Source organism: Hypanus sabinus, chromosome 2 (genome assembly GCF_030144855.1).
Source record: "Hypanus sabinus isolate sHypSab1 chromosome 2, sHypSab1.hap1, whole genome shotgun sequence".
NCBI lineage: Eukaryota > Metazoa > Chordata > Chondrichthyes > Myliobatiformes > Dasyatidae > Hypanus > Hypanus sabinus.
Window position 1 is genome coordinate 177,162,086 of NC_082707.1, and position 12,476 is coordinate 177,174,561.

General features: G+C 41.1%; 1 protein-coding gene across 1 annotated transcript in view; it reads right to left on the reverse strand.

Annotated features, from left to right (window-relative positions):
* The window catches only part of kcnh5b (potassium voltage-gated channel, subfamily H (eag-related), member 5b), a 386,291-nt gene that overhangs the window by 266,524 nt on the left and 107,291 nt on the right, over positions 1 to 12,476 (reverse strand). The window contains exons 4-6 of the mRNA XM_059988032.1: positions 11,406 to 11,534; positions 2,451 to 2,566; positions 98 to 490 (exon numbers count right to left, since the gene is read on the reverse strand). Of these exons, the coding sequence (XP_059844015.1) occupies positions 98 to 490; positions 2,451 to 2,566; positions 11,406 to 11,534 (638 nt within the window). The remainder of the gene's footprint in view (positions 1 to 97; positions 491 to 2,450; positions 2,567 to 11,405; positions 11,535 to 12,476) is intronic.

Below are 12,476 nucleotides of genomic sequence, written 5' to 3' on the forward strand. Positions count from 1 at the left end.
ACAAATCAAAGCTAACACTGACAGCACAATGCTGAACACTAGCAAGCTAAACAGAACTTTGTTATTAGCTGCAATAAATCCAAAACTGGCAACCTACCTCATCCACGTTTTCAAAGGCATTGATGATGTCATACGGCAAGCAGGACAGCAGGTCAATCACAAACCACGTTTTTAAATAGTTCATCCTAATTAGTTTAGGATCGGATATAACTTCCCCTCCAGGTCCCACAAAAGTGGTGTGAAAGTTTAAGACAATATCAACTAAGAAAATCACATCCACCACACTGTCCAGCACTAGCCAGGCAATATTGTTCTGTTTTGTTCTGAAGGACACATTGTAAGGAACCATAATTGCAGTGTAGAAGGTTAAAATAAGGATGATCCAGTCCCAGGTAGTTTTAAATGTGCAGTAGTGTAGGATGATGTGGGGTGGAGTCTTTGGAGCCTCTTGTTTATACTGAGGAAGGATGTCAGATCCTAGCTGCAGAACCTGAAACACACAGAGAATATTTTGAAACATTATGCAAATACTCCACAACTTCAGAAAGCACAGCATGTCTAAATCAGCTTTCTTTCACATCCATAACTCAGATACCTGATGCACCATCAATAACTCACACTGAGACGTAGGCGAGATATCGGCTTTTATTGACTGGAAGAAGGAACCAGGAGTGAGTGTCTATCATACAAGGTCCTGGAGACTGAGGCCGATCTTCAGGCCGCAGGTCTCCTTTATACAGGGGCCTGTGGGAGGAGCCACAGGAGCAGTCAGCAGGGGCGTGTCCCGACAGGCACATAGTTCACCACAATACCTTTCTGAACTCATTGGCAAGATGCCGCTGGCGAGACACGGAGGTGTTTTGCGGGCAGCAAATGAAACGACTGACTAAGCAGCAGATCCTTCTTCAAGCTACATTCACTATACTGATTCTGGACAACGATCACTGCAATCCGCAGCCAATTACTTCCGTTTAAGGAGTTGTGTCTTGGAACCACTTGCAGTTTTTATGCAGTCTCCTGATGGATTCAGTGACCTGGACTCTCAAGAATGCAGGTACGACTGCAGCGGCCTTTCTTGGAACTGACTTGGGGCCCGATCGAAGCAGTGGGGCCCGGGCCCAAGAGTGAAAACTTAACCTCGGTTTAGCCAATTTAAGTGCTGAGCCAGAAAAAAAGGTCAATATGTCGAAGGCGAGGGTGAAGGAGGGAGGGTCTACTTGCCTCGGTGCCAGACTGGCTCAGTGGCTGCGGACTCACTTTCGGGGACTCTGCAGTTCCTGTTCTCTGTGCTGTTTGTTTACTCTTTGCACAATCTGTCCCTTTTGCGCACACTGGGTGTTTGACAGTCTTTGTTGTGTGGGTTTTTTAAAGTTTTTTTCTTTGCTTTGTGGCTGCCTGCAAGAAGATGAATCTCAAGCTTGCATGTGGCATACATACTTTGATCATATATGTACCTCAATAAATATGTGGTGGAGAGAATACTGACTGGTTGTGATACAGCCTGGTATGGAAACACCAATGTCCTTGAGTGGAAAGGCCTACAAAAAGCAGTGTCTACGGCCAAGTCCATCATGGGTAAAGCCCTCCCCGCCACTGAGCACATCTTCATGGATCACCACCGCAGGAGAGTAGCGTCCATCATCACAGATCCCCACCCCCTAGGTCACGCTCGCTTCTCGCTTCTGCCATCAGAACAAAGGTCCAGGAGCCTCAGGACACCAGGTTCAGGAATAGTTATTACTCCTTGACCAGCAGGCTCATTAAACTCATTAAATTTCACTTGCCACAACCTATGGACTCCTTTTCAAGGACTTCATCTCAAGTGCTCAATATTTATTGTCTATTTCTTTATTATTATTGTTTCTCTTTTGTATTTGTGCAGCTTGTTGTCTTTTGCACACTGGTTGCTTGTCCACCCTTTTCTGTGCACTCTTTCATTGATTCTGTTACGGTTCCTGGATTTACTGAGTACACCTGTATGAAAACAAATCTCAGCATTGTCTATGATGACATACATGTACTTTGATAATAAACTTTCCTTAGTCTTTACCGTGAACATTGAACTTTACATTTGAGAAATGGAGCTCGAGATCATATTCATCTCCCATCCCTCTACAATTAAGTACTGCCAACCATCCTTTCTCTATTGTGGCTGTGAGCAAGCTAAATGTCACATAACAAAGTCCCTGAAATCCCAAAGTGATGGGAAAACTGAAGGGATCCTTGCCCCTTTCCCTCTGAGTTTTACATCTAATCAACAGATTCCTGGAGGCAAAGAGTCAAAAGTAAAAGAGAAACTCTCAAATACAGAATATTAGTAGGGGATGAAGTATTCTCTGGCAGTCTACAAATTGCTGTTCTGTTCTACAGTCCTGTCATGAATTTTGGATTGAGCTTCATTCCCCTATAAACTTATTGCCCAGCCCAATCAGAAGGAATTCAAAACTTACCTCTGCAAGTCGTGAATGCTTATGAACGCCATCAGATTTGTTCATTGGAGTCAACTGCTGCAAAACACTTCGACTGTTTGTCAGCGCCCGGGTCAGTCGAGCAAATTTGGCCCACCCTTTCATTAAAGAAAACACAGAGTAACTGCCTGGTCCAAAACCCTTCCTTACAGTGCCTTCATTTTACTTGTTTCACATCAGTTCTGGTCACCTCACTACAGGAAGGATGTGGAAGCCATAGAAAGGGTGCAGAGGAGATTTACAAGGATGTTGCCTGGATTGGGGAGCATGCCTAATGAGAATAGGTTGAGTGAACTCGGCCTTTTCTCCTTGGAGTGACGGAGGATGAGAGGTGACCTGATAGAGGTGTATAAGATGATGAGAGGCATTGATCATGTGGATAGTCAGAGGCTTTTTCCCAGAGCTGAAATGGTTGCCACAAGAGAACACAGGTTTAAGGTGCTGGGGAGTGGGTACAGAGGAGGTCAGGGGTAAGTTTTTTTACTCAGAGTATTGATTGCGTGGAATGGCTGCCAGCAACAGTGGTGGAGGCAGATACGATAAGGTCTCTTAAGAGACTTTTGGATAGGTACATGGAGCTTAGAAAAATAGAGGGCTATGGGTAACCCTAGTAATTTCTAAGGTAAGGAAATGTTCGGCACAATTTTGTGCTGTAAGTTTTCTATGTTTCTAGTTGTTAACCTGTAATGCTGGCAAAGCAATAAGTGTATCATTTCAAATAGATGCAACCCAGATTGTGTAAGTTACGTACAGTTTATGTTAACTTAGTTCACTGTTAAATCATGTTTGTAATATACTGAGCTGTTGCTGCAAAAATCTAACTTGCATGTTATGCAGACCCTGTGCATGTATGTAAAGATTGTAAACACTAAACTTGAACATGAACTGCAAAAGCAGTTAAAACATTGCTTAGCACAGAAAAATTGATTTCTAAGAATCCATTGACTGCTTATTCTTTATCACCTCTTCTATACTACTTAAAAAACAAATTCAAGTGTAAGCAAAACACACGAGATGCTGGAGGAACTCAGCAGGTCAGGCAGCACTTTTGGAAGCGAAAAGATGGGCGCTGTTTCGGGCCGAGACCCTACTTCAGGACTGGGAGGGAAGGGGAGGAGGAAGCCAGAATAAAAATGTGGGGGGAGGGTACGGAGGCTAGCTGGTGGGTGCTGCCAGGTGGGAGAGAAAGGTCAAGGTGTGGAGAAGAAGGAATCTGATAGGAGATGAGTGTAGACAAAAGAAGACAGGGAAGGAGGAAGCAACACAGGACAGATAAGAAGAGGTAAAAGGTCAATGTGGGGAATAGAGGAAGGGGGGAATTTAATAATATGCGTTAATTTATTCTCTAATCTCTATCCTACATCATTTGATGAAAGGTATTTGCATACTACCACTACTATGAATTCTCTGAGTGGTTTCCTAGTGGTGTTCAGAGCATCCCAAACGTGGCATTATTTTCTGCGCTGAATGGAAATCTTTTAAAGGTACATGAAGGAGGAGACCCACAAATGGTGATGAGAACAACAAACAAACCTGAACATTTTGCTTTTCAAGAAGTACAACACATAGTTATGCACCAGGCTTTTCAGTGTTAAGCAAATAAGTACTGAGCTGGGAGCCCAGCCCAGGGGAAACGCATGGGCATTGAGATACAATTTCAATACCTTTGCCTATTACTATAAAATTTCCAACAGGGTGCTTGGTACCATGTGGCAGATTGGGTTATATGGAAAGCGTAAGTGAACATTGAGATGTAATGCTGTCTTATTTTGAAATCAAGCACAAGTTATGTGTCGGTCTTAATAGAAGTTTCGGGGCCACCAGCTGCCCTTAGCTTGTATGGTGGGATGGTCTGTCAAGGTAGGAGGCTTATCCAAAACACAATCTCAGGCCTTTAGCTTTGACAGGTATTGGAATCGGCCTTCAAGAAACAGCTCGGTGCTGGGTGGAGGGGATGACAGGCGGCAGTCACTCCCAAGATCACTGTGGAACAGGTTGGGTACTGCTGCTGCCTTCCCAGTCTAGAGGCACCTCAAATGGTTGTGGGCTAGCCCATTTTACAAAATGTAAGTGGAGCAATACAGACAGAGCGGTTTTATTGAAAGACCTTGTCAACATCTCAAGGTGATTTTAGGTAGCAGAAAGATCACATGGATATTACTGTGTGCATTATGGGGTTAGAATTATATTGGGCAACCTGAGTTTCAAGAATTTTTCCACTGAAGTTAGAACTTAATTCTATTTACCTAGAATGTCCTTTAAGTAGTCATTGAATACAAAGATTCTTAGAGAATTTAGATTTATGTTACATTTATTGACTGTTTTTGTTCACTCAACCTACATTGTGTTTATGCGATGACAACTTGGCTGTCTACTCCATTCTGCAGCAAGTTTACAACATAAAATAATATGAATTGTTAAAGGACTATCTGTCAAAACCACCTCGGATTGTTTCTATGTTAGGCATAAATCAGTTACATGGATCTTTAAAAGCCAATAATTCCATTTTTTTTCACGGGAACACAACTCTAGAGTAGGAGAGTTGTGTCTCAACAATTCAACGTTAAGGAGGTAATTTTAATCTAATCTACCTGGAGGAAATGTAACATGTTTCAGACAAAGGCTTGTTTTACACCCACACTTTATTGACTCCAATAGCGAGCTAAATCAAGCAGTATAACAAGCAGGCTTCTGATCCAAACCTGTCTTATTTTTGCCAGGAAGGTTAAAACTGTGCCCTAGCTGTGGCTCACCCTCACAAACAAACATGAGCTCCTGCTCTACTCGAGAAGATAATTGCATAATTTGGGGTGACACTTCAGGACACTGATGCATAGAGAGGAGACATTTTAAATTAAGGCCTGTGCGTAGGTTCCAATTGATGTTAAAGATCCCACTGCAGCATTTGATGAATTATCCAAAAGCAGTTTAACCAATCAGTTATCAGTGCTGTTCGAGGAACTCTGTGTACAAATTACCTGTTGTGTCTGTCTAATAACAGCAGTGACCATAATTTAGAACTATTGTAATGACAGAGAGTGATGTTGGAACAATATGAAAACACAAATGTTATTAAGTAAAATGTTGGTTTGATTGGATACATCACTTAAATATTTCTCCGTATTTTGAAGTTTTACATAGTTAAATATCAATCTTTGTTTTTGATTTATATCTGCAGATCATAAAGTGTGGCAATTTATTTGAACTTTTATTGAAAATTTTATTATTAATTACCTAATTTTAAAACATCCTTTTGCAAAGTATTGAGGTTGCAAGAAAGTGGAAATAAAATTCAAAATGCTAGAAAACTCAGCAGGCCAGAGAAGAGAAGCGGATTTAACAGAGCTGGTAACTCAAACAGTTGTCTGTCCTGCTGAACAGTTCCAGCAATTTTTGTTTCCACTGCTCTATTTTTTCCTGTTTAGTAAGAGGAAGATGTTTGGTCTTCGTATAATTCTCATCCATCACAGCCCAATCCTCTGTTGAAATTGGGACAAGTTGTATTCATTTTGTTTCCAGATTTGAAATTCTTGCCTGTCATCTTAAGCTCCAAATGTTCACTATCAGCCGTTTGGATTCCAATGTGGATATCAGATTTATTTATGAAGTGTCTGCATTAGTCCAAACCCCAGTAGAGAACCCATCAGAAACATCCCATCACCCTTACGATGGGCTGGGTGAAACCGCTGCCGAGGAATTCATCCGCAAACAGTAGTGCTAAACTAGCAATGTAATGAATTTCTGAAGCCCAGTAAAGTGTAGGTACACTATTACACCTCCTTTTTCTCAGGTATTCCCTGAGAAATGAGGAGGACTACAGTTTTGTGAGTAATGAAGTGATTGATTAAGCAATAAAACTCTTCTACAGTTGGGGCAGGAGGACTAAATGGATTTACTCTGGACCACTGTGTATTCTCAGTGCATAAGCTCAATACCATCCTGATATCATTTCTTACCCTAAGCTGAGGAAGACTCGAATGTCAGGGGGCTGATGCACCATCAATAACTCTCGGAGACGTGAGTCAAGATAGGCTTTTATTAGCTGGAAGAAAGCACCTTCAGGAGCAAGAGACCATTAGACAACATCCCATCCTGGAGACTGAGGGAGGAGCAGTGCCTCCAATCACCTTTATACAGGGGTCTGTGGGAGGAGCCACAGGAGCAGTCAGCAGGGGCGGGGGGGGGGGGGGGGGGGAGGGTATGTCCAGACAGGTATATGTAGTTCACCACAGGGGCTTTTGCATTTTTTTCCCCAAAGGTTTTGATGACTTTTGCTCTGTCCCCTGGGTGATCTCTTGACAACATAGTCCTCATCTAAACTTCTCTTAAATGTTACAATTGTATCTACACCTAACTCTTCGCTCGGAACTCCACATTCGCACTACTCTCTGAAGAAGTCATCCCTCATACTCCTTTTAAGTATTTCATCTTCCACCCTAAAATTCACCTATCGACACAACCGATTGACAGACGACGCAATAGCCACAGCTCTACACCTCGTTCTTACGCGCCTGGAGAATTGGGATGCTTATGTGAGAAAGCTGTTCTTGGACTACAGTTCAGCATTCAACACCATAATTCCCTCCAGGCTCGACAGGAAGCTCAGAGACCTCGGCCCTCACCTTGCCTTGTCCAGCTGGATCCTGGACTTCCTGTCAGATCGTTGGCAGGTGGTAAGAGTGGGATCCTTCACCTTTGCCTTGCTGACCCTCAGCACACATGCCCCTCAAGGCTGTGTCCTAAGCCCCCTCCTTTACTGTCTGTATACCCATGACTGTGTCACCAACCACAGCTCCAATTAAATTTGCTGGCAATACTACACCGATTGGCCTAATCTCGAATAATAATGAGGCAGCCTACACAGAAGAAATCATCACCCTGACATAGTGGTGTCAAGAAAACAACCTCTCCCTCAATGTCGCAAAAACAAAGGAGTTGGTTGTAGACTACAGGAGGAATGGAGACAAGCTGACCCCTTTTGACATCAATAGATCTGGTGTTGAGAGGGTGAACAGCTTTAAGTTCCTCAGCATAAACATCACCGAGGATCTCATGTGGTCTGTACATACTGGCTTGTGGTGAAAAAGGCACAACAGCACCTCTTTTACCTCAGACAGTTGAAGAAGTTTGATATGGGCCTCCAAGTCCGAAGAACTTTCTATAGGGGTACAATCGAGAGCATCCTGACTGGCTGCATCAATGCCTGGTATGGGAACTGTACTTTCCTCTGTTACAAGACTCTGCAGAGAGAGCTGCGGACAGCCCAGCACATCTGTAGATGTGAACTTCCCACTATTCAGGACATTAACAGAGACATGTGTCTAAAAAGGACCTGAAGGATCATTGGGGACCCAAGTCACCCCAACCACAAACTGTTCCAGCTGCTACCATCTGGGAAATGGTAGCATAAAAGCCAGGACTAACGGCCTCTGGGACAGCTTCTTCCACCAGGCCATCAGACTGCTTAATTCATGCTGACACAACTGTATTTTTATGTTATATTGACTATCCTGTTGGACATACTGTTTATTATAAATTACTATAAATTGCTCATTTAAACAGAGACGTAATGTAAGGATTTTTACTCCTCATGTATATGAAGGATGTTAGTAACAAAGTCAATTCAGTTAAGCCTATTTTGAGTGTAGGTCTCTTGTCCTTCCAGTGAATTTGGAGATTTTGCATGGAGAGTTTTGGGAATATTTCCAGGACCTCGAGTTGCCCAGTGTTGGTAGTCTGGAAGCACCTCAGGAAGCAGAGAGCTTTGCTGCCAGAGGACCAGAAGTTTTGTGGCTTCAGACAACCTTTTTCTCCCCTCAGTCCACCAAAGGCTGATGATGCACGGAAAGCAATAGCGGATTTCATCATTGATACAGTATGAGATTTTCAAAGTGATATGAGAATTGGTCCACAGCTGCCAGGGCCTCACTATGAACTTCTATTGTTGGAGGTGTAGGCTGGTAGTGGATATTTGTTTTACAGGGGTTGGGCGTAGGGCCCTGGCTCTCATACACTTTCATGAATGAATCAGTTGATTGCCTAGAGATCTGCCACCTGGCACACTTAACACCAATAATCAGCAATTAATTTTTACAATAATTCAAAGTTACAGCAATGGAAATCTGAAATGAATTAAAATATATAGTATTTTATCACAGAGCCAGTAAGATCTAGAGATCATTGTGATCCAGCCAAAAATATATAAAAGATGTAATATACAAGTTGAAACTTCAGTTAATCTTTTTGTCATTTTGAAAAAATATGCAATGTTATTCAAAAGTCAAAGTCTAGACACAACTAGAGAATGCAACCTAGAATTAGCTGATTAATCATTTGCCGGTTTTCTAACCCTTTACCCAAACACTAAAGGGATTTAGTATATATGAAACAAATCAAGTGAAAGGGATTAGTTTTTGACAAAGAGATAAATATTCAACCATCTTCCATTAATTTGAGATGTGGAATACAGCCAACAAGAACGGCTGTACCATTTGATTAATACTCTAGAAAACAACTCCGCACTGCAGCAAATACTGTAAATCTGCAGCTGCTGTGTATGGGCTGCTCACTGAATGTAGTCAATAAGCAGACTACATCAGCAATTAGCATTTAACGTCTGCCATATTCAAAAGACCCAGTTATATATCTCTTCAGAATTTTCCTGTTAACATTTTGATTTGCTGATCAACCATCTTTTTTATTATTATTAAATTAGTTGACATTACCTTTTTATTGCTCTGGGAATTGGAAAGGAAGGTGGAGCTTAGACCAGGAACATACAATGTAGCCAATTAAGTACAGTACAGTACAGAATACTGTAGAGTATTGAGTACAGGAGTTGGGATTTTATGTTGAAGTTTTATAAGACATTTGTCAGGTGAGCCCTAATTTGGAGTATGCAGTTCTGGTCAGGAAAGATAAGACTGAAAGAGAAAATTTGCAACGATGTTCCTGTGACTTGAGGAGCAAATTATAGGAAAAGGTCAAATAGATTAGGACTTTATTCTCTGGAGTGCAGGAGAATGAGGGGAGATTTAATAGAGGTATACAAAATTATGTGAGGTGTAGATAGGGTAAATGCAAATGGATTTTTTCCACTAAAGTTGGTTGAGACTAGAACTGGAGGTCATGGGTTAAGGATGAAAGGTGAAATGTTTAAGGGAAACATGAGGGGGAGTCTCTTGTCTGAGAGGGTGGTGAGAGTGTGGAACAAGCTGCCAGTGGAAGTGATGCATGCAAGCTTAATAAGTTCTTCTGCACCAACTAGTGCACAGGTGTCTGAACATCCAAATACTAATCAGGCCTGAGTTGAATCAAATTCTGATAGCAGATAGTAACTAGTAGGGCTAATGAGTGGGTGAACTACCATCATCCAAATAAAATTATATGTGTTCAGTGATTATCTGTGCAGTAATGTACATATTTTATTTACTTAAGGACAAAGATTTAAATCTGAATTGACCAAACAAAATAGATCAATACACGTTTTCCAAATCTATAATTCTAAGTTGGAGTCCCTACATTGTTCTGTTTTTAAAAAGTCTTGTGTTATGTTGCATCTCTGCCTTCTAAAGTGATTTTATTTGATCCTCTGCTTGGTTTAGAATCACTTGTTTATCTTTCAAAGGGAGAGTGAAGTTTTCACTCTTTCCTCAGTTTCTATATGGAATCTAAAGATCTAGAAATGGTCATTTTGGAATAAGTGATTTCCCCCCCCCCCCAAAAGTGGTGTGCAATGGATGTGATACCCTGCACTTGACAGCTGAAACCCAGGACATCTGTGGATTCTGTTTCATTTCCCACAGGAAACAGTGAACAGATAAATGTATATTGAATTGCTCACTTGCCAGCAGTCCTTGGGTAATTCAGGAGACTGCTGGAGGGAAGAAAAAGGGAGGAGTGGTGCTTAGAGAGTTTGAAGAGTGGGATGGTGGTGAGGTCTGAAACTGGAAGCTGTGAGTTGGCAGATATTAGAAGTCTGAATCAAAACATTGAAGGAGGAAGGGAGGGATGGGGGTATGGCGCAGCAGGCGAAGAGAAGTCAAGAAAGATGGTGGAGGTAGGAGGCTGAGGGAGAGACTGGAGGCCAGCTGATTGTGTGCAGGAAAGGTGGAGGGGAGTCAGATGCTGAGAAACTTGTGTGAGGCTAACAACAAAAATCAGAATGAATTGGAGCATCATCTGGGAGTGAGGGGGTTGTGCAAGTTTGGAGTGAATGAGAAAGCTGAAGAAAGTTTTGGAACTAAAGGATCCTGTAAGTTTTAAAAATACAGAGGCCAATGTAAAGAAACCTGATCATGGGAAGCAATATACAGCACAGAGAGTAGCTGGCTTCAATAAAGAGGAAAATAAACTGTGACAAGTAACTGTAATTGGAACACCAACTTCAGCATTCAAATGTTTTCCACATTAAAGGAATGAAATGTATTGTCTTTGAAAGTGCTACTCCTAAGACCCACTGTCAAGGGAACTTTGACTCTGTGGCTACGTCAATGAAACCGTGCATGAACTGGGTAAGGGGATAGATTGATAATCTCAATGCAAAAGAATAATTCAGAATTTGCGCAAGTAACCACAGGACCACAATAACATGTGGACTAGTTGTCAAGGATAGGTTATAATATCACGAAGGAGAGCAAACAAATTGATGCGCAGCTGTAGATAGATCCTGAGGGAAGACACGCCGATAGAAATCTAAAGACAGATAATATATTTAGATATTCAAGTGAATTACAGAATGAAGCAACATTAATTTTTTGGAATGCACACTGAGCAATTGGTAGAATCTTCTAATGTAACAGTCATCATCTCTCTTCTGTCACAGCAATCAGCCTGCACATAACCCAATGATACAATAGGCAAACTATACTTAATGAAAACCACATTGAATTTTCTCACAGCAAACATATCAATTTAGCAATGGAGAAGAAATATTACCTTTTGTTGACTCATCCTCAATGGGTTGTTTAAATATGGTAATGTCTTTGAAAGTGCATAAAAATAAAACCACCTTGTCAAATTCATTTCTTATGGGTGCAATTTGCATATAGAACCAGAGTGGAGTCCCTGCCAATAGAGAGAAAAAATGCAAATACATTAAAAAAAAGGCCATTAAACGAAAGGAAATCAACACATTCCACACAAATGCATCAAAGTTTGATCAGAATGAACAATTGGTCTTGTACACTGCAGAAACTGTAATCACTGCAGATGGTTGATTATCTTCTACACTATCAATTAACTCTGCTAACCCAAAAGCTCCCTCTTGCTTCAAAGGATTTCAATTTCTGACCCATATCTTACTCCTTTCTATTCTCTCACACCACCTGTCCTCTCGTCTCTTTCTTTTGGTGAACATAATGAAATTCAACCTGCTTGCTTAACTGCAAGTCATCTCGGCAAATACTATTAGATTCTAGCCTGCAATCACTGTAACGAAGTCTGATAGATTCCCACCACATATTAGATGTGAAGAAACAGACAAAATATTGTCATTTATAATTACTCATCAGTATCAGGACAAAGAGGAAAGGATGATGCAGTCTTTCATTGATTCTGTTATGGTTATTATCCTGTATATTGATTGAATGAGTACACCCACAAGAAAATGAATCTCAGGGTTGTATATAGTGACATATATGTACTTTGATAATAAATTTACATTGAACATTGATAATGTCAATTATTACTTATGTTCCCTGTGAGAACAGATAAAAAGTATTTAGTCTTCTTTGAACCTAAGATTAAGATAGATCCATCTAAAGGTAAAAATACTGTGCATTTCAGGACTGCAGAATGAAAATTGAAACTGCTAGAAATACTCAGCATGGCAGGCAGCATACGTGGTGAGGGAAATGGAGCTAATATAAAGATGAAGACATTTCGTCAGGTGTATGGCATTTCTTTCTCCATGGGTGCTCACTATTATTTTAGATCCAGTAGAAGCTAGACCAATGTGTGATTCGTGTCGAGTTGCCTCTGATTTTAGCATGAGTCAAAAATCTTTCC